This window comes from Corella eumyota, chromosome 2 (genome assembly GCF_963082875.1).
Source record: "Corella eumyota chromosome 2, kaCorEumy4.1, whole genome shotgun sequence".
NCBI classification, from domain to species: domain Eukaryota; kingdom Metazoa; phylum Chordata; class Ascidiacea; order Phlebobranchia; family Corellidae; genus Corella; species Corella eumyota.
The window spans coordinates 15,320,032-15,342,458 of record NC_137491.1 but is presented as its reverse complement, the minus strand read 5'-3'; the positions used below and the strand labels follow the sequence as shown (position 1 = coordinate 15,342,458).

General features: G+C 27.7%; 3 protein-coding genes across 3 annotated transcripts; all 3 read right to left on the bottom strand.

Annotated features, from left to right (window-relative positions):
- Positions 1 to 234: 234 nt before the first annotated feature.
- On the bottom strand, positions 235 to 4,994 carry LOC145742810 (uncharacterized). Its single transcript, XM_082560627.1, has 10 exons — positions 4,797 to 4,994; positions 4,335 to 4,546; positions 4,079 to 4,207; positions 3,683 to 3,826; positions 3,489 to 3,563; positions 3,162 to 3,390; positions 2,811 to 2,995; positions 2,629 to 2,700; positions 1,820 to 2,001; positions 235 to 1,733 (listed from the first exon to the last, which is right to left on the bottom strand). Exons 1-10 carry the CDS (start codon positions 4,891 to 4,893, stop codon positions 875 to 877), a joined length of 2,184 nt encoding a protein of 727 aa, XP_082416753.1. The 5' UTR covers positions 4,894 to 4,994; the 3' UTR covers positions 235 to 874.
- A 2,391-nt stretch (positions 4,995 to 7,385) lies between these two features.
- On the bottom strand, positions 7,386 to 12,515 carry LOC145742750 (uncharacterized). The gene is made up of 10 exons (XM_082560540.1): positions 12,318 to 12,515; positions 11,856 to 12,067; positions 11,600 to 11,728; positions 11,204 to 11,347; positions 11,010 to 11,084; positions 10,683 to 10,911; positions 10,332 to 10,516; positions 10,150 to 10,221; positions 9,341 to 9,522; positions 7,386 to 9,254 (listed from the first exon to the last, which is right to left on the bottom strand). Exons 1-10 carry the CDS (start codon positions 12,412 to 12,414, stop codon positions 8,396 to 8,398), a joined length of 2,184 nt encoding a protein of 727 aa, XP_082416666.1. The 5' UTR covers positions 12,415 to 12,515; the 3' UTR covers positions 7,386 to 8,395.
- A 2,391-nt stretch (positions 12,516 to 14,906) lies between these two features.
- Positions 14,907 to 20,036, bottom strand: LOC145742116 (uncharacterized). Its single transcript, XM_082559877.1, has 10 exons — positions 19,839 to 20,036; positions 19,377 to 19,588; positions 19,121 to 19,249; positions 18,725 to 18,868; positions 18,531 to 18,605; positions 18,204 to 18,432; positions 17,853 to 18,037; positions 17,671 to 17,742; positions 16,862 to 17,043; positions 14,907 to 16,775 (listed from the first exon to the last, which is right to left on the bottom strand). The coding sequence occupies exons 1-10, from the start codon at positions 19,933 to 19,935 to the stop codon at positions 15,917 to 15,919; spliced, it is 2,184 nt and encodes a 727-aa protein (XP_082416003.1). The 5' UTR covers positions 19,936 to 20,036; the 3' UTR covers positions 14,907 to 15,916.
- Positions 20,037 to 22,427: the final 2,391 nt, after the last annotated feature.

The following is a 22,427-nucleotide window of genomic DNA, read 5'->3' as shown; positions in this document are numbered from 1 at the left end:
AGTGGGTCTAAAATTGATAGCAAAATAGAAAAATATTTTAAAATATCAGATAAGTTAAAAATAATATTTATTATTACTTTACATTTTACACAGTGAATTTTCTTCATGAGAATAAAAGTATTACACATTATAGCTCTCCTAAACTATAAACATTTGTAATACCACTGCTCATTATCAGGTATACAAACCCAAATGTTAAAAATTTACTTAAATAAGATGCCTTAGTTACTGATTGCATAAATTTGTATTATTTACTGGTTTTTGCATTAATACGATAAAAAAATTTAACAAGTAACACTTAACATTTAAAAAAACTATCATAGTTCAAGTGCATTACACATATTGCTAATCTAAAAACATTTGTTATATAAAACATCTACACAACATCACAGCCAACTAATGAAATTTTAAAACTTATACTTTGATAATAAAGTAAACATGTTAAAATAAAATAAAGTGCATGAAAATAAAATTTGTAACAGTAAACACTGGAAAACTAAAAAAATCATAGATTCTAAAAAGAACTTTGAAGTAAAATCACTAATAATTAATAAAAACAGAACAGTTGTGGCTGATTTGCATTTTCTGCAGTACAGTTAAGTCAAATATTGCAACTACACTATAAAAAAAAAAGTGTTACAAACGGCATTTGTAACTAACTTTCCTAAACTGCTTATAAATCAAAATAAAACATCCGTTCATTTATTACAGTCAAAATTGTTTTCCTTTTACATTTTGTCTTTTAAATTTTAATAACTCTGTGTGTTAAAACCACAACATAGCTTTCAACAAACAAAAAATAGTTTTTAAATAAAAGTAACCAACCAGAACTTATATTATTGTTATCAACAACCTAAAAAGTAAAATAAAAAACCTATTCCGTAAATTCAAAACTTGGTGGGGAAAACTTATCAATTGGATGACAATCATTAGAATACTGGTTGGGGTCATTAATTTCTAGTTTCCTGACAATTTCACAAACATACTCTTGAATTTTCCAAAATGCTGTTTTGGAAAGTTTACTTTTGAAGCGGTTGCTTACATCAATAATATTTGGACGTTCAGCAGGTACGTGCCTCCAACAACTTTCCATCTCCCTTTGAAGTAGATCAATAATTTCTTTATCATTGGGTAGTAAAGTATCTGTTAAGTTTTCAAATAGTTTCAAGTCAGGCCTTGTTCCTCTTCGGATACCTTCTAAATAGTAGTCTATTGTCATTCCTTTATTAGGAGTTTCTCGAGTTAAAATCATGTAAACAAGCATTGAAAAGCTATAAACATCCATTGATTTGCGAACTTTTGTATGGGGATTCTGTAAAGCTTCAGGAGCTAAATATACTAGAGTATGTGTATTTGTATATTGATTTGCAGTTGAAGTAGAATCTTCAGTGCATGTGGCAAAATTAGCTCCACCAAAATCTGAGATTTTACATGTTAAGTCACCAGTAAGAAGAATATTATCGGCTTTTAAGTCACCATGGGTAACTCTTTGGGAAGTACAAATGTTGTGCATGTAGGCAAGTCCACTGGATATTTCAGACACAAATTTTAATTTAACAACAGGGGGTATTGATTGAATTTTATCTTTTCGATGTATAACAAGGGTATTTAAATCACCCCCAATCATGTACTCCATAATAATTCCTGCTGATCTTAGCCATGTTGTATAACCAATTACTTTTACAACATAAGAATGGTTCAATAGTTGTAATATCTCACATTCGTTTTTTATTCTGTTGTTTTTTAGATAAAAAAGCATTTTTTTAAATTACAATATTAAATACTGTAAGTAAAAAATATTACAGAAAGGTTTACTAACTGATTGTTTGTTTGTTCTATTGCTACTTTGGATCCAGTTATTTGAAAACATTTTACAGCAACAGCACCCCATGCTTTTATAAAAGCAAGACGAACACATCCAAATGATCCTTTTCCTAAAAAGCCATCCTCATAAGGTACACATAGAATATCTTTTGGTTGATAAAGGGTTCCTAAATTATTCTAAAAATACATTGCAGTATCCTTAAAAATATTTTTTTTTTAAAACGTATTGTACACCTTTTTTTAAATAAAAATTGGAATTTTATCATTTTAAAAAAATGTGATTTAATTAAGTATACTTTTTAGCCTTTATGAAAGATAACAATGACTAATAACCTATCTACAACACAAATAACAAAAAAAAATTAAATAAATTTCATACTATTGTGTAAAATTTTTATTAATGTGTAATTTTTTTTTACTTTAAAAAGGCATTTTTTTACACAATCATATTTATAGTAAATTTATAAAAAAAATGTTTTTTTTTTTTTTTTATTTGATAGGCTAACTTATATTTATAGTAAATTTAAGAAAAAAAATTTAATAAATGACATATTATTACTACCTTTTTTAATTTCTAATGCAGAATATCAATAAACTTAAAATTTTTCATTTGAGAAAGGCTACACATATTTTATAATAAATTTAATAAAAAAACATTCCTTTTAACTTCACTATTTATGGTACAAAATTAAAATTTTCAGTCTAAAGGATAATGAATAATACGCGTTGCTATATGGTAAAGAAGTTAACAAACACTACACATTAAAATGCTTTTAGATTACAGAATGACTTAGGATAACTTACCATTTCTTTTTCATGCAAGTCTACTTTAAAATCTTGTAGAAACACATCTTTCTTAATAACATTATAGTGATGCTAAAACAATAGAATTTATTAGTTAAATATACAAGACACAAAGAGTAATGTTAATAACAAATGTTAAACAAAATTTGTAACTTATTAATACCAAAAATAACAAGCTTTACCTTTAGAATTGTTTCAACATCTGGCTTTTTGCCGCTCTCAAACAACTTAAAATAACAAAAGATTAAATCGCCGAATTCTTTTCCTGTCATGACCTTTTCATTGTGGGTTTTTACAACAATGTTTTCAGGTTTAAACAAATCTCTGCTCAAGTTTCCAACATCACGCAAAAAAGGATCACCAAATTCTGAAGTTAAACCATGAAACTTTTAATTAAAAATTATTTAAAAAGTCTGCAAAACTATAATTTTAATAGAAAAACAAGAATAACCATTTAATAAAGTTATGTATTATAAAGGTAAATTGTATACACTTAATTAGGTGTATAAATTGTATACACTTAAAAAACTTACCGTCAAGTGTTATTTTTTTATCATAGGACACTTTCATAACCTCACTGTTGGGCATACGTAAAAGAAAACAACTGAACCCCGAGAAGTATTTCTGAATGTCCTCCTGAACCATTTTAATTTTTTTTGATGTTGCAGACCTGTTAAAAAACTCCGCAAGATACTGCATCCCTCCTTCTTTCCCGAAAGCATAATTTTTGTCAAACCAATCACGTATCAAAAAGCTAAAATGCTAAAAATAGAATTAACTTTTTAATTTTTACACTCAATTTATTATGATATAATAATATAAAAATTAATAAGTAACATTATTATAATACTAACAAATACCTGAAACGGTTTAAAGGGTTTACTTTGACTTTCCTTAGCATGTTTAAATGCTGACTTTCCTAGTTCAGCAAACCACTAAATTAAAAATTTAAAAATTCTTTGAAAAAAAAGAACATAAAAAATGGTTAAAATACTTCTAGTTTTATAAAAATTAATTTACAGATACATGGTTAAAACTACAATAATAAGGTTACATGTAAATTTTGTAGATTATTGCCTCTAATTTTTTGCCCGACATTGCAAATTTGCATGGAGGTAATCAATGTGCTGAGGGAAAATATAACTGAAAATTCTTCCAGGTCAAATTCACCTTGGGTATACAACAAAAACAAGTTTACCTGCAAAAATACCTAGTTATAATTTCTCATAACTTAATTAAGTTAACAACATCATAACAATCCCAAGTATTATCAAAACTTTTACATCATAAAGTTGTAAATCTTCCAAAAAAAATATTTTATTTTAAATAGGAAAAAATTAACCACGTAACAAATTTCTTTGAGCTGTACAAAGTTCCAAAATTATAATTAAAAAAAAACTTGTTATAAGGCCTAGTTAAAAATGCAAATAGCAAAAAAAAAAAAAATAACCTCGCCCTGTGGAGTTTTGTACAAAAATGGTTTGTTCCAAATCCATATCCCTTGAGTTTCCCCGTTTACTTTCTGCCTGTCAAACCCATCAATTAACTGGTCAGTTGGATCGCTTACCCACTCTTCCTTCTATTAAATATTTAAAAAGTTAGTCATAAAAATTTGAAACTAAAATAAAGTCAAATATTTCAGTATTTTAAAATAAAGTAAAACTTATATACTTTATTCTAAGCATATATAAGATTTTCCAACTTGCCTTGTCAGCCCACAGATATCTTAAAAATAGATTGAAGAGAAAAGACTTTCCCATTCGAAATTCACCAGTTATGGAATAAATGGCAATTGGTTTGTCTCTTACATCATCACTGCAGAATATTTTATAGAGAATGTCTTCGTTTAATGTTATTCCACCAACATCTCCTAGTTCCTTGTTTTTCGGTTGAACTAACTCTATAGCTTCCCCATCGGCTAGAACACAAGATTAAGTTTCACAGCATTTGTTTAAAGTTTAATTTCCAAACATACAAAAATTGTTAAGCTAAATAAACAGAAACACCCACAAATATATTATAAATAATATTCATTTAAAATAGTAATTTTTTGTAAACTTTATGAAGATCAAATGGTAAAAACATGTTCAGTTTTTTATTTAACCAAACTACAGCAATAAGTCATGTTAAAAATATCTTTATTTTAAAAAAATCGCCTTTTTAACAACCTTTGTCATTTTGCTGTGCCTCTGCTTGACCCTTTCCTTCAATTTGATCCAGTAATTGATTCATTAACTCAGCAATATGGCCAGGTTTTTCCTCCATTATGTTTTATTTTTTTCATCATAGTAGAAGTATACCAATGCCAAGTTGCCTAACAAAGTTGAAACCTATTTTGCAAAATCCTCATAACATATTAAAAAAGAAATTCTGAAAAAAAAACCTTTACTTAGCACACGGTACCTATAAACTATACAGGATCGAATGGATCAAATGGATCGAATGGATCGAATGGATCAAATGGATCGAATGGATCGAATAAATAGAATGTACTCGAACACAAATGATTTTCGAATAAACCAAATGGATCGAATGGACCAAACGGATCGAATGAACCGAATGGATCACATGCATTATGCTTATTCTGAATGGGTGAGGGTCGGGGTTAGAGTTTAATTTATGCAATATTTTGTTCCATTCTATCCATTCGATCCATTCAAGATCCATTCGATATCCATTCGATCCATTCGATCCATTCAATCCTGTATAGTTTATAGGTACCCCTTAGCACACCCAACAAATAAAATCAACTTGATAACTATTGCAATTTGCAGCTTTCTAACCCAACTAATATTTATTTTATACCCCTACAGTAATAATTATTTCATACACCCCATGCAGAACTAATATACAGGCATTTTATTTTAAATCTCAAATATTTAAAAAAGCAGCTGCCTGATAATTTGGTTTTAAGCAACAATATTTATTTTACAAAACTAAAATTTTACTCAAGAATACTGTCGTTGAACATCAGCCCTACTTCCATATTTGCTTAAGTAGCTTAAAAAAAAACAATTTCTTAGAATCTAATTAAAAATTTTCCATTAACATTCCATAGAGTAATTATATTTAAATTATTTATAAATTATTTTTAAACAAAAAATTAAACACGCTACATCAAAATATTAAAATAACAGCTCATAAATTAAGTGCATTAAGGTGACCAATTGTTCCGAATTGCTTAAAAATTGTAATAAAATCTCTTTGTATTTAATGAAGCTAAAAATGGTTCTCTTTTGCATTTAGTGTTTTAATTTTATTAAAATTGTATGTGGAAACCATAAAATGACTTTCAACATACAAAAATTAGTTTTTAAATCAAAGTAATTGGCCAGGACTTATATTATTTTTATCAACAAAGTGACAATCTAAAAAATAATTTGAAGAACCTAAATCCTAAATAGCTAATAGAGCTCCAAAATGCCAAATGGAAATTTTTTAAATTTACAACCCAAAAATAACAAGTAACAATGCTTTTTTTAAATTTATACCCAGTTTCATTCCTATAAATACTAACTAACACATATCAGGAGTGTAAAAGTTTGTATTCCTATCTAACCAATCTATCCTATCAACGGTGATCTTGGCTTAGCCCCCAAAAACATTCCCTCTGTCTCCAAAACAACGACAACAACAAAACCCGCACAGTGATGGTAACAAAATGTGACTGTAAGTTTATAGTTCACGATATTCAACTGTATTTTTTAGAAGTTTTCAAGTAGAACTACCATAAAATACAATAATTTTTAAATAAATCACCCAAAATAATTTTGAATTGCTGCAATGTAGATAAAGTAAATCGCCCTAAATAATTTTGAATTGTCGCAATAATTTGATAAGGTAAGTCATAAATACATACATAAACGTAAGAAAAAAAAACGATTCAACCTAATGTTATGTATTGTCTAACCATTGGTAAAAATTAAAATGGGTCTTTTTTGTCTATATCTTTATCCTTGATGTGGGAAAGGGGAATAACATAAGTTACTCCGACCCAGTCTCGAGTTGCCTGTGGCAGTTTGGGATATTATAAAATATAATGCCCGGTAATTATGCTGCTGATCAAGTGCTGGCTCAGCAGGAGTTCATACCGTTTATAGCGCCTTACTCAAGGGCGCTACAGCATGAGAGCAGTGGGGATTGAACCTACGACCTCATGAGTGGTTTAGCAAGTGTTCTTACCACTACTCCACGCTATCGGTTCTTTAAATGTGTTGCAGGATTGGCAAAAAAACAATATTTTATTTTACAAAAATATTTCTCGTAAAAATCAAATATTTTGGTCACTTGTTAAACAACTTGTTTTAATATCTACATTGGGTTATAAAAGAAGAGGTTTATTAAATATTGTCTTATTGTTGGTAAAATGGCCTGTTCTGGTAACAGTATTTGGGTAAAAGCCCACTTGGTGAAATGGTTTTTTATTATTTAAACTTTATGTGTTTTCATTTCTCTTTAAAAAGGCCATAAAAAAATTTAATAATGTTTTACTATCCAAAAAATTAATTATTTTTTACTACAAATCTCGTAACTCAAAAGTAATAAGGTTTTATTACAAAAGTTGAAAGGTTTAGATATTTTAATATTGTTGACGAAATGGGTGTTGACTAACTATAAAATTTTGGTTGTTATGCACTATCAATATAAACCAAATTTAAATGGCTAAATAAATTAGGTGTATTTTTAATTTCAACCAAATTACTCATGCTTATATTTTGATACACATAATTAGTAATATTTCAATTGCATGACTATAGTTGTGATCCAAATTTAAATCTTAATTTTTTATTTTACGAAAACACGAAGCTCTTTAAGTTGAATATTCTTCGTAAAATAACAAGCTTTAAGACTTTTGGGAAAATTTTTAAAAAGGTTTGAGGTTATAAAGTCACATGATATATAAGAAATAGCAGTTTAATGATTAAACAATATTAATGTTTACTACTTTCACTTAAGATATTAAATTGCAGTTTATTCTGTTGTATGATTAATGCTTCCACAACTCCACACAAAATTAGTTGAAAAACACCAATTTATGTCTTCTCATATTATTTAAGTTACTGATTTGGGTACTTGCTAATTTTTTTAATTTTGATATTTTTCACAACACACGTAAGTGTGAAAATTGCTTTTAACTTAAGTGCTATGTTTGGTTTCAACAAATTTACATATACAAAGAAATATAAAAAAGAATAGCCTACAATGTTTAAAAATCCTAAACTATTAAAAGCATGAATTAAAACACAAAGAAAAAAAACTTTAGCATGAATTAAAACACAAAGAAAAATTAAAGTTCAAGTTAAATGTAAATTGCACTTTTAACAAGATTCATTATATAGAAAACAACATTGTTGCATAATAACAGTTTACTTTAAAAAATACATAATTTTATATTATAACTGACAATATAACAAAAATTAAATTAAAAAATGGCATAGACAAATTAAAATTCATTTTTCAGCTACAAACATTTAAGTATTTACATTGACATATTAAAAAAAATAAAAATTGCTTTTTGTTTTTCTGCATTACATCTCAGTCAATTATTGCAACCTATTGTCCTAAACTGCTTAATCAAAATAAAGTATCTGTTTATTCATTACAGCCGAAATTGTTTCTCTTTTACATCTAGTCTTATAAATTTTTATAACTCTGTGTGTTGAAACCACATCATAGCTTTTAACATACAAAAAATAGTTTTTTAATAAAAGTTACTAGCCAGAACTCAAATTATTGTTATCAACAACCTAAAAAGTAAAAAAAACAACTATTCCGCGAATTCAAAACTTGGTGGGAAAAATTTATCAATTGGTTGACAATTATTAGAATACTGGTTGGGTTTATTAATTTCCAGTTTTCTGACTATTTCATAAACATGCTCTTGAACTTCGGATAGTTCTATCTCAGAAAGTTTACCAATGAGGCGATCTCTAACATTTATAATAATTGGTCGTTCATCAGGTGCATGCTTCCAACAACTTTCCATCTCCTTTTGAAGTAGATCAATAATCTTTTTACCATCCGGTGATAGATTAGTTTTTAAGTTTTCTATTTGTTTTAATTTAGGCCTATTTTCTCTTTTTACACCTTCCAAATAGTAGTCTATTGTTATTCCTTTATAAGGAGTTTCTCGAGTTAAAATCATGTAAACAAGCATTGAAAAGCTATAAACATCCATTGATTTGCGAACTTTTGTATGGGGATTCTGTAAAGCTTCAGGAGCTAAATATACTAGAGTATGTGTATTTGTATATTGATTTGCAGTTGAAGTAGAATCTTCAGTGCATGTGGCAAAATTAGCTCCACCAAAATCTGAGATTTTACATGTTAAGTCACCAGTAAGAAGAATATTATCGGCTTTTAAGTCACCATGGGTAACTCTTTGGGAAGTACAAATGTTGTGCATGTAGGCAAGTCCACTGGATATTTCAGACACAAATTTTAATTTAACAACAGGGGGTATTGATTGAATTTTATCTTTTCGATGTATAACAAGGGTATTTAAATCACCCCCAATCATGTACTCCATAATAATTCCTGCTGATCTTAGCCATGTTGTATAACCAATTACTTTTACAACATAAGAATGGTTCAATAGTTGTAATATCTCACATTCGTTTTTTATTCTGTTGTTTTTTAGATAAAAAAGCATTTTTTTAAATTACAATATTAAATACTGTAAGTAAAAAATATTACAGAAAGGTTTACTAACTGATTGTTTGTTTGTTCTATTGCTACTTTGGATCCAGTTATTTGAAAACATTTTACAGCAACAGCACCCCATGCTTTTATAAAAGCAAGACGAACACATCCAAATGATCCTTTTCCTAAAAAGCCATCCTCATAAGGTACACATAGAATATCTTTTGGTTGATAAAGGGTTCCTAAATTATTCTAAAAATACATTGCAGTATCCTTAAAAATATTTTTTTTTTAAAACGTATTGTACACCTTTTTTTAAATAAAAATTGGAATTTTATCATTTTAAAAAAATGTGATTTAATTAAGTATACTTTTTAGCCTTTATGAAAGATAACAATGACTAATAACCTATCTACAACACAAATAACAAAAAAAAATTAAATAAATTTCATACTATTGTGTAAAATTTTTATTAATGTGTAATTTTTTTTTACTTTAAAAAGGCATTTTTTTACACAATCATATTTATAGTAAATTTATAAAAAAAATGTTTTTTTTTTTTTTTTATTTGATAGGCTAACTTATATTTATAGTAAATTTAAGAAAAAAAATTTAATAAATGACATATTATTACTACCTTTTTTAATTTCTAATGCAGAATATCAATAAACTTAAAATTTTTCATTTGAGAAAGGCTACACATATTTTATAATAAATTTAATAAAAAAACATTCCTTTTAACTTCACTATTTATGGTACAAAATTAAAATTTTCAGTCTAAAGGATAATGAATAATACGCGTTGCTATATGGTAAAGAAGTTAACAAACACTACACATTAAAATGCTTTTAGATTACAGAATGACTTAGGATAACTTACCATTTCTTTTTCATGCAAGTCTACTTTAAAATCTTGTAGAAACACATCTTTCTTAATAACATTATAGTGATGCTAAAACAATAGAATTTATTAGTTAAATATACAAGACACAAAGAGTAATGTTAATAACAAATGTTAAACAAAATTTGTAACTTATTAATACCAAAAATAACAAGCTTTACCTTTAGAATTGTTTCAACATCTGGCTTTTTGCCGCTCTCAAACAACTTAAAATAACAAAAGATTAAATCGCCGAATTCTTTTCCTGTCATGACCTTTTCATTGTGGGTTTTTACAACAATGTTTTCAGGTTTAAACAAATCTCTGCTCAAGTTTCCAACATCACGCAAAAAAGGATCACCAAATTCTGAAGTTAAACCATGAAACTTTTAATTAAAAATTATTTAAAAAGTCTGCAAAACTATAATTTTAATAGAAAAACAAGAATAACCATTTAATAAAGTTATGTATTATAAAGGTAAATTGTATACACTTAATTAGGTGTATAAATTGTATACACTTAAAAAACTTACCGTCAAGTGTTATTTTTTTATCATAGGACACTTTCATAACCTCACTGTTGGGCATACGTAAAAGAAAACAACTGAACCCCGAGAAGTATTTCTGAATGTCCTCCTGAACCATTTTAATTTTTTTTGATGTTGCAGACCTGTTAAAAAACTCCGCAAGATACTGCATCCCTCCTTCTTTCCCGAAAGCATAATTTTTGTCAAACCAATCACGTATCAAAAAGCTAAAATGCTAAAAATAGAATTAACTTTTTAATTTTTACACTCAATTTATTATGATATAATAATATAAAAATTAATAAGTAACATTATTATAATACTAACAAATACCTGAAACGGTTTAAAGGGTTTACTTTGACTTTCCTTAGCATGTTTAAATGCTGACTTTCCTAGTTCAGCAAACCACTAAATTAAAAATTTAAAAATTCTTTGAAAAAAAAGAACATAAAAAATGGTTAAAATACTTCTAGTTTTATAAAAATTAATTTACAGATACATGGTTAAAACTACAATAATAAGGTTACATGTAAATTTTGTAGATTATTGCCTCTAATTTTTTGCCCGACATTGCAAATTTGCATGGAGGTAATCAATGTGCTGAGGGAAAATATAACTGAAAATTCTTCCAGGTCAAATTCACCTTGGGTATACAACAAAAACAAGTTTACCTGCAAAAATACCTAGTTATAATTTCTCATAACTTAATTAAGTTAACAACATCATAACAATCCCAAGTATTATCAAAACTTTTACATCATAAAGTTGTAAATCTTCCAAAAAAAATATTTTATTTTAAATAGGAAAAAATTAACCACGTAACAAATTTCTTTGAGCTGTACAAAGTTCCAAAATTATAATTAAAAAAAAACTTGTTATAAGGCCTAGTTAAAAATGCAAATAGCAAAAAAAAAAAAAATAACCTCGCCCTGTGGAGTTTTGTACAAAAATGGTTTGTTCCAAATCCATATCCCTTGAGTTTCCCCGTTTACTTTCTGCCTGTCAAACCCATCAATTAACTGGTCAGTTGGATCGCTTACCCACTCTTCCTTCTATTAAATATTTAAAAAGTTAGTCATAAAAATTTGAAACTAAAATAAAGTCAAATATTTCAGTATTTTAAAATAAAGTAAAACTTATATACTTTATTCTAAGCATATATAAGATTTTCCAACTTGCCTTGTCAGCCCACAGATATCTTAAAAATAGATTGAAGAGAAAAGACTTTCCCATTCGAAATTCACCAGTTATGGAATAAATGGCAATTGGTTTGTCTCTTACATCATCACTGCAGAATATTTTATAGAGAATGTCTTCGTTTAATGTTATTCCACCAACATCTCCTAGTTCCTTGTTTTTCGGTTGAACTAACTCTATAGCTTCCCCATCGGCTAGAACACAAGATTAAGTTTCACAGCATTTGTTTAAAGTTTAATTTCCAAACATACAAAAATTGTTAAGCTAAATAAACAGAAACACCCACAAATATATTATAAATAATATTCATTTAAAATAGTAATTTTTTGTAAACTTTATGAAGATCAAATGGTAAAAACATGTTCAGTTTTTTATTTAACCAAACTACAGCAATAAGTCATGTTAAAAATATCTTTATTTTAAAAAAATCGCCTTTTTAACAACCTTTGTCATTTTGCTGTGCCTCTGCTTGACCCTTTCCTTCAATTTGATCCAGTAATTGATTCATTAACTCAGCAATATGGCCAGGTTTTTCCTCCATTATGTTTTATTTTTTTCATCATAGTAGAAGTATACCAATGCCAAGTTGCCTAACAAAGTTGAAACCTATTTTGCAAAATCCTCATAACATATTAAAAAAGAAATTCTGAAAAAAAAACCTTTACTTAGCACACGGTACCTATAAACTATACAGGATCGAATGGATCAAATGGATCGAATGGATCGAATGGATCAAATGGATCGAATGGATCGAATAAATAGAATGTACTCGAACACAAATGATTTTCGAATAAACCAAATGGATCGAATGGACCAAACGGATCGAATGAACCGAATGGATCACATGCATTATGCTTATTCTGAATGGGTGAGGGTCGGGGTTAGAGTTTAATTTATGCAATATTTTGTTCCATTCTATCCATTCGATCCATTCAAGATCCATTCGATATCCATTCGATCCATTCGATCCATTCAATCCTGTATAGTTTATAGGTACCCCTTAGCACACCCAACAAATAAAATCAACTTGATAACTATTGCAATTTGCAGCTTTCTAACCCAACTAATATTTATTTTATACCCCTACAGTAATAATTATTTCATACACCCCATGCAGAACTAATATACAGGCATTTTATTTTAAATCTCAAATATTTAAAAAAGCAGCTGCCTGATAATTTGGTTTTAAGCAACAATATTTATTTTACAAAACTAAAATTTTACTCAAGAATACTGTCGTTGAACATCAGCCCTACTTCCATATTTGCTTAAGTAGCTTAAAAAAAAACAATTTCTTAGAATCTAATTAAAAATTTTCCATTAACATTCCATAGAGTAATTATATTTAAATTATTTATAAATTATTTTTAAACAAAAAATTAAACACGCTACATCAAAATATTAAAATAACAGCTCATAAATTAAGTGCATTAAGGTGACCAATTGTTCCGAATTGCTTAAAAATTGTAATAAAATCTCTTTGTATTTAATGAAGCTAAAAATGGTTCTCTTTTGCATTTAGTGTTTTAATTTTATTAAAATTGTATGTGGAAACCATAAAATGACTTTCAACATACAAAAATTAGTTTTTAAATCAAAGTAATTGGCCAGGACTTATATTATTTTTATCAACAAAGTGACAATCTAAAAAATAATTTGAAGAACCTAAATCCTAAATAGCTAATAGAGCTCCAAAATGCCAAATGGAAATTTTTTAAATTTACAACCCAAAAATAACAAGTAACAATGCTTTTTTTAAATTTATACCCAGTTTCATTCCTATAAATACTAACTAACACATATCAGGAGTGTAAAAGTTTGTATTCCTATCTAACCAATCTATCCTATCAACGGTGATCTTGGCTTAGCCCCCAAAAACATTCCCTCTGTCTCCAAAACAACGACAACAACAAAACCCGCACAGTGATGGTAACAAAATGTGACTGTAAGTTTATAGTTCACGATATTCAACTGTATTTTTTAGAAGTTTTCAAGTAGAACTACCATAAAATACAATAATTTTTAAATAAATCACCCAAAATAATTTTGAATTGCTGCAATGTAGATAAAGTAAATCGCCCTAAATAATTTTGAATTGTCGCAATAATTTGATAAGGTAAGTCATAAATACATACATAAACGTAAGAAAAAAAAACGATTCAACCTAATGTTATGTATTGTCTAACCATTGGTAAAAATTAAAATGGGTCTTTTTTGTCTATATCTTTATCCTTGATGTGGGAAAGGGGAATAACATAAGTTACTCCGACCCAGTCTCGAGTTGCCTGTGGCAGTTTGGGATATTATAAAATATAATGCCCGGTAATTATGCTGCTGATCAAGTGCTGGCTCAGCAGGAGTTCATACCGTTTATAGCGCCTTACTCAAGGGCGCTACAGCATGAGAGCAGTGGGGATTGAACCTACGACCTCATGAGTGGTTTAGCAAGTGTTCTTACCACTACTCCACGCTATCGGTTCTTTAAATGTGTTGCAGGATTGGCAAAAAAACAATATTTTATTTTACAAAAATATTTCTCGTAAAAATCAAATATTTTGGTCACTTGTTAAACAACTTGTTTTAATATCTACATTGGGTTATAAAAGAAGAGGTTTATTAAATATTGTCTTATTGTTGGTAAAATGGCCTGTTCTGGTAACAGTATTTGGGTAAAAGCCCACTTGGTGAAATGGTTTTTTATTATTTAAACTTTATGTGTTTTCATTTCTCTTTAAAAAGGCCATAAAAAAATTTAATAATGTTTTACTATCCAAAAAATTAATTATTTTTTACTACAAATCTCGTAACTCAAAAGTAATAAGGTTTTATTACAAAAGTTGAAAGGTTTAGATATTTTAATATTGTTGACGAAATGGGTGTTGACTAACTATAAAATTTTGGTTGTTATGCACTATCAATATAAACCAAATTTAAATGGCTAAATAAATTAGGTGTATTTTTAATTTCAACCAAATTACTCATGCTTATATTTTGATACACATAATTAGTAATATTTCAATTGCATGACTATAGTTGTGATCCAAATTTAAATCTTAATTTTTTATTTTACGAAAACACGAAGCTCTTTAAGTTGAATATTCTTCGTAAAATAACAAGCTTTAAGACTTTTGGGAAAATTTTTAAAAAGGTTTGAGGTTATAAAGTCACATGATATATAAGAAATAGCAGTTTAATGATTAAACAATATTAATGTTTACTACTTTCACTTAAGATATTAAATTGCAGTTTATTCTGTTGTATGATTAATGCTTCCACAACTCCACACAAAATTAGTTGAAAAACACCAATTTATGTCTTCTCATATTATTTAAGTTACTGATTTGGGTACTTGCTAATTTTTTTAATTTTGATATTTTTCACAACACACGTAAGTGTGAAAATTGCTTTTAACTTAAGTGCTATGTTTGGTTTCAACAAATTTACATATACAAAGAAATATAAAAAAGAATAGCCTACAATGTTTAAAAATCCTAAACTATTAAAAGCATGAATTAAAACACAAAGAAAAAAAACTTTAGCATGAATTAAAACACAAAGAAAAATTAAAGTTCAAGTTAAATGTAAATTGCACTTTTAACAAGATTCATTATATAGAAAACAACATTGTTGCATAATAACAGTTTACTTTAAAAAATACATAATTTTATATTATAACTGACAATATAACAAAAATTAAATTAAAAAATGGCATAGACAAATTAAAATTCATTTTTCAGCTACAAACATTTAAGTATTTACATTGACATATTAAAAAAAATAAAAATTGCTTTTTGTTTTTCTGCATTACATCTCAGTCAATTATTGCAACCTATTGTCCTAAACTGCTTAATCAAAATAAAGTATCTGTTTATTCATTACAGCCGAAATTGTTTCTCTTTTACATCTAGTCTTATAAATTTTTATAACTCTGTGTGTTGAAACCACATCATAGCTTTTAACATACAAAAAATAGTTTTTTAATAAAAGTTACTAGCCAGAACTCAAATTATTGTTATCAACAACCTAAAAAGTAAAAAAAACAACTATTCCGCGAATTCAAAACTTGGTGGGAAAAATTTATCAATTGGTTGACAATTATTAGAATACTGGTTGGGTTTATTAATTTCCAGTTTTCTGACTATTTCATAAACATGCTCTTGAACTTCGGATAGTTCTATCTCAGAAAGTTTACCAATGAGGCGATCTCTAACATTTATAATAATTGGTCGTTCATCAGGTGCATGCTTCCAACAACTTTCCATCTCCTTTTGAAGTAGATCAATAATCTTTTTACCATCCGGTGATAGATTAGTTTTTAAGTTTTCTATTTGTTTTAATTTAGGCCTATTTTCTCTTTTTACACCTTCCAAATAGTAGTCTATTGTTATTCCTTTATAAGGAGTTTCTCGAGTTAAAATCATGTAAACAAGCATTGAAAAGCTATAAACATCCATTGATTTGCGAACTTTTGTATGGGGATTCTGTAAAGCTTCAGGAGCTAAATATACTAGAGTATGTGTATTTGTATATTGATTTGCAGTTGAAGTAGAATCTTCAGTGCATGTGGCAAAATTAGCTCCACCAAAATCTGAGATTTTACATGTTAAGTCACCAGTAAGAAGAATATTATCGGCTTTTAAGTCACCATGGGTAACTCTTTGGGAAGTACAAATGTTGTGCATGTAGGCAAGTCCACTGGATATTTCAGACACAAATTTTAATTTAACAACAGGGGGTATTGATTGAATTTTATCTTTTCGATGTATAACAAGGGTATTTAAATCACCCCCAATCATGTACTCCATAATAATTCCTGCTGATCTTAGCCATGTTGTATAACCAATTACTTTTACAACATAAGAATGGTTCAATAGTTGTAATATCTCACATTCGTTTTTTATTCTGTTGTTTTTTAGATAAAAAAGCATTTTTTTAAATTACAATATTAAATACTGTAAGTAAAAAATATTACAGAAAGGTTTACTAACTGATTGTTTGTTTGTTCTATTGCTACTTTGGATCCAGTTATTTGAAAACATTTTACAGCAACAGCACCCCATGCTTTTATAAAAGCAAGACGAACACATCCAAATGATCCTTTTCCTAAAAAGCCATCCTCATAAGGTACACATAGAATATCTTTTGGTTGATAAAGGGTTCCTAAATTATTCTAAAAATACATTGCAGTATCCTTAAAAATATTTTTTTTTTAAAACGTATTGTACACCTTTTTTTAAATAAAAATTGGAATTTTATCATTTTAAAAAAATGTGATTTAATTAAGTATACTTTTTAGCCTTTATGAAAGATAACAATGACTAATAACCTATCTACAACACAAATAACAAAAAAAAATTAAATAAATTTCATACTATTGTGTAAAATTTTTATTAATGTGTAATTTTTTTTTACTTTAAAAAGGCATTTTTTTACACAATCATATTTATAGTAAATTTATAAAAAAAATGTTTTTTTTTTTTTTTTATTTGATAGGCTAACTTATATTTATAGTAAATTTAAGAAAAAAAATTTAATAAATGACATATTATTACTACCTTTTTTAATTTCTAATGCAGAATATCAATAAACTTAAAATTTTTCATTTGAGAAAGGCTACACATATTTTATAATAAATTTAATAAAAAAACATTCCTTTTAACTTCACTATTTATGGTACAAAATTAAAATTTTCAGTCTAAAGGATAATGAATAATACGCGTTGCTATATGGTAAAGAAGTTAACAAACACTACACATTAAAATGCTTTTAGATTACAGAATGACTTAGGATAACTTACCATTTCTTTTTCATGCAAGTCTACTTTAAAATCTTGTAGAAACACATCTTTCTTAATAACATTATAGTGATGCTAAAACAATAGAATTTATTAGTTAAATATACAAGACACAAAGAGTAATGTTAATAACAAATGTTAAACAAAATTTGTAACTTATTAATACCAAAAATAACAAGCTTTACCTTTAGAATTGTTTCAACATCTGGCTTTTTGCCGCTCTCAAACAACTTAAAATAACAAAAGATTAAATCGCCGAATTCTTTTCCTGTCATGACCTTTTCATTGTGGGTTTTTACAACAATGTTTTCAGGTTTAAACAAATCTCTGCTCAAGTTTCCAACATCACGCAAAAAAGGATCACCAAATTCTGAAGTTAAACCATGAAACTTTTAATTAAAAATTATTTAAAAAGTCTGCAAAACTATAATTTTAATAGAAAAACAAGAATAACCATTTAATAAAGTTATGTATTATAAAGGTAAATTGTATACACTTAATTAGGTGTATAAATTGTATACACTTAAAAAACTTACCGTCAAGTGTTATTTTTTTATCATAGGACACTTTCATAACCTCACTGTTGGGCATACGTAAAAGAAAACAACTGAACCCCGAGAAGTATTTCTGAATGTCCTCCTGAACCATTTTAATTTTTTTTGATGTTGCAGACCTGTTAAAAAACTCCGCAAGATACTGCATCCCTCCTTCTTTCCCGAAAGCATAATTTTTGTCAAACCAATCACGTATCAAAAAGCTAAAATGCTAAAAATAGAATTAACTTTTTAATTTTTACACTCAATTTATTATGATATAATAATATAAAAATTAATAAGTAACATTATTATAATACTAACAAATACCTGAAACGGTTTAAAGGGTTTACTTTGACTTTCCTTAGCATGTTTAAATGCTGACTTTCCTAGTTCAGCAAACCACTAAATTAAAAATTTAAAAATTCTTTGAAAAAAAAGAACATAAAAAATGGTTAAAATACTTCTAGTTTTATAAAAATTAATTTACAGATACATGGTTAAAACTACAATAATAAGGTTACATGTAAATTTTGTAGATTATTGCCTCTAATTTTTTGCCCGACATTGCAAATTTGCATGGAGGTAATCAATGTGCTGAGGGAAAATATAACTGAAAATTCTTCCAGGTCAAATTCACCTTGGGTATACAACAAAAACAAGTTTACCTGCAAAAATACCTAGTTATAATTTCTCATAACTTAATTAAGTTAACAACATCATAACAATCCCAAGTATTATCAAAACTTTTACATCATAAAGTTGTAAATCTTCCAAAAAAAATATTTTATTTTAAATAGGAAAAAATTAACCACGTAACAAATTTCTTTGAGCTGTACAAAGTTCCAAAATTATAATTAAAAAAAAACTTGTTATAAGGCCTAGTTAAAAATGCAAATAGCAAAAAAAAAAAAAATAACCTCGCCCTGTGGAGTTTTGTACAAAAATGGTTTGTTCCAAATCCATATCCCTTGAGTTTCCCCGTTTACTTTCTGCCTGTCAAACCCATCAATTAACTGGTCAGTTGGATCGCTTACCCACTCTTCCTTCTATTAAATATTTAAAAAGTTAGTCATAAAAATTTGAAACTAAAATAAAGTCAAATATTTCAGTATTTTAAAATAAAGTAAAACTTATATACTTTATTCTAAGCATATATAAGATTTTCCAACTTGCCTTGTCAGCCCACAGATATCTTAAAAATAGATTGAAGAGAAAAGACTTTCCCATTCGAAATTCACCAGTTATGGAATAAATGGCAATTGGTTTGTCTCTTACATCATCACTGCAGAATATTTTATAGAGAATGTCTTCGTTTAATGTTATTCCACCAACATCTCCTAGTTCCTTGTTTTTCGGTTGAACTAACTCTATAGCTTCCCCATCGGCTAGAACACAAGATTAAGTTTCACAGCATTTGTTTAAAGTTTAATTTCCAAACATACAAAAATTGTTAAGCTAAATAAACAGAAACACCCACAAATATATTATAAATAATATTCATTTAAAATAGTAATTTTTTGTAAACTTTATGAAGATCAAATGGTAAAAACATGTTCAGTTTTTTATTTAACCAAACTACAGCAATAAGTCATGTTAAAAATATCTTTATTTTAAAAAAATCGCCTTTTTAACAACCTTTGTCATTTTGCTGTGCCTCTGCTTGACCCTTTCCTTCAATTTGATCCAGTAATTGATTCATTAACTCAGCAATATGGCCAGGTTTTTCCTCCATTATGTTTTATTTTTTTCATCATAGTAGAAGTATACCAATGCCAAGTTGCCTAACAAAGTTGAAACCTATTTTGCAAAATCCTCATAACATATTAAAAAAGAAATTCTGAAAAAAAAACCTTTACTTAGCACACGGTACCTATAAACTATACAGGATCGAATGGATCAAATGGATCGAATGGATCGAATGGATCAAATGGATCGAATGGATCGAATAAATAGAATGTACTCGAACACAAATGATTTTCGAATAAACCAAATGGATCGAATGGACCAAACGGATCGAATGAACCGAATGGATCACATGCATTATGCTTATTCTGAATGGGTGAGGGTCGGGGTTAGAGTTTAATTTATGCAATATTTTGTTCCATTCTATCCATTCGATCCATTCAAGATCCATTCGATATCCATTCGATCCATTCGATCCATTCAATCCTGTATAGTTTATAGGTACCCCTTAGCACACCCAACAAATAAAATCAACTTGATAACTATTGCAATTTGCAGCTTTCTAACCCAACTAATATTTATTTTATACCCCTACAGTAATAATTATTTCATACACCCCATGCAGAACTAATATACAGGCATTTTATTTTAAATCTCAAATATTTAAAAAAGCAGCTGCCTGATAATTTGGTTTTAAGCAACAATATTTATTTTACAAAACTAAAATTTTACTCAAGAATACTGTCGTTGAACATCAGCCCTACTTCCATATTTGCTTAAGTAGCTTAAAAAAAAACAATTTCTTAGAATCTAATTAAAAATTTTCCATTAACATTCCATAGAGTAATTATATTTAAATTATTTATAAATTATTTTTAAACAAAAAATTAAACACGCTACATCAAAATATTAAAATAACAGCTCATAAATTAAGTGCATTAAGGTGACCAATTGTTCCGAATTGCTTAAAAATTGTAATAAAATCTCTTTGTATTTAATGAAGCTAAAAATGGTTCTCTTTTGCATTTAGTGTTTTAATTTTATTAAAATTGTATGTGGAAACCATAAAATGACTTTCAACATACAAAAATTAGTTTTTAAATCAAAGTAATTGGCCAGGACTTATATTATTTTTATCAACAAAGTGACAATCTAAAAAATAATTTGAAGAACCTAAATCCTAAATAGCTAATAGAGCTCCAAAATGCCAAATGGAAATTTTTTAAATTTACAACCCAAAAATAACAAGTAACAATGCTTTTTTTAAATTTATACCCAGTTTCATTCCTATAAATACTAACTAACACATATCAGGAGTGTAAAAGTTTGTATTCCTATCTAACCAATCTATCCTATCAACGGTGATCTTGGCTTAGCCCCCAAAAACATTCCCTCTGTCTCCAAAACAACGACAACAACAAAACCCGCACAGTGATGGTAACAAAATGTGACTGTAAGTTTATAGTTCACGATATTCAACTGTATTTTTTAGAAGTTTTCAAGTAGAACTACCATAAAATACAATAATTTTTAAATAAATCACCCAAAATAATTTTGAATTGCTGCAATGTAGATAAAGTAAATCGCCCTAAATAATTTTGAATTGTCGCAATAATTTGATAAGGTAAGTCATAAATACATACATAAACGTAAGAAAAAAAAACGATTCAACCTAATGTTATGTATTGTCTAACCATTGGTAAAAATTAAAATGGGTCTTTTTTGTCTATATCTTTATCCTTGATGTGGGAAAGGGGAATAACATAAGTTACTCCGACCCAGTCTCGAGTTGCCTGTGGCAGTTTGGGATATTATAAAATATAATGCCCGGTAATTATGCTGCTGATCAAGTGCTGGCTCAGCAGGAGTTCATACCGTTTATAGCGCCTTACTCAAGGGCGCTACAGCATGAGAGCAGTGGGGATTGAACCTACGACCTCATGAGTGGTTTAGCAAGTGTTCTTACCACTACTCCACGCTATCGGTTCTTTAAATGTGTTGCAGGATTGGCAAAAAAACAATATTTTATTTTACAAAAATATTTCTCGTAAAAATCAAATATTTTGGTCACTTGTTAAACAACTTGTTTTAATATCTACATTGGGTTATAAAAGAAGAGGTTTATTAAATATTGTCTTATTGTTGGTAAAATGGCCTGTTCTGGTAACAGTATTTGGGTAAAAGCCCACTTGGTGAAATGGTTTTTTATTATTTAAACTTTATGTGTTTTCATTTCTCTTTAAAAAGGCCATAAAAAAATTTAATAATGTTTTACTATCCAAAAAATTAATTATTTTTTACTACAAATCTCGTAACTCAAAAGTAATAAGGTTTTATTACAAAAGTTGAAAGGTTTAGATATTTTAATATTGTTGACGAAATGGGTGTTGACTAACTATAAAATTTTGGTTGTTATGCACTATCAATATAAACCAAATTTAAATGGCTAAATAAATTAGGTGTATTTTTAATTTCAACCAAATTACTCATGCTTATATTTTGATACACATAATTAGTAATATTTCAATTGCATGACTATAG

Excerpts from the sequence above, each read along its gene's own strand:
- LOC145742810 (XM_082560627.1), bottom strand. The coding sequence starts at position 4,893 with ATGGAGGAAAAACCTGGCCATATTGCTGAGTTAATGAATCAATTACTG. Across the intron at positions 3,827-4,078 it reads ACAAAACTCCACAGGGCGAG|GTAAACTTGTTTTTGTTGTA; the intron begins GTTATTTTTTTT and ends GTATTTTTGCAG. Across the intron at positions 2,701-2,810 it reads ATGTTGAAACAATTCTAAAG|CATCACTATAATGTTATTAA; the intron begins GTAAAGCTTGTT and ends CTATTGTTTTAG.
- LOC145742750 (XM_082560540.1), bottom strand. The coding sequence starts at position 12,414 with ATGGAGGAAAAACCTGGCCATATTGCTGAGTTAATGAATCAATTACTG. Across the intron at positions 11,729-11,855 it reads GATATCTGTGGGCTGACAAG|AAGGAAGAGTGGGTAAGCGA; the intron begins GCAAGTTGGAAA and ends AATATTTAATAG. Across the intron at positions 10,517-10,682 it reads TAAAAAAATAACACTTGACG|AATTTGGTGATCCTTTTTTG; the intron begins GTAAGTTTTTTA and ends GTTTAACTTCAG.
- LOC145742116 (XM_082559877.1), bottom strand. The coding sequence starts at position 19,935 with ATGGAGGAAAAACCTGGCCATATTGCTGAGTTAATGAATCAATTACTG. Across the intron at positions 18,869-19,120 it reads ACAAAACTCCACAGGGCGAG|GTAAACTTGTTTTTGTTGTA; the intron begins GTTATTTTTTTT and ends GTATTTTTGCAG. Across the intron at positions 18,433-18,530 it reads AACCCTTTAAACCGTTTCAG|CATTTTAGCTTTTTGATACG; the intron begins GTATTTGTTAGT and ends TTCTATTTTTAG.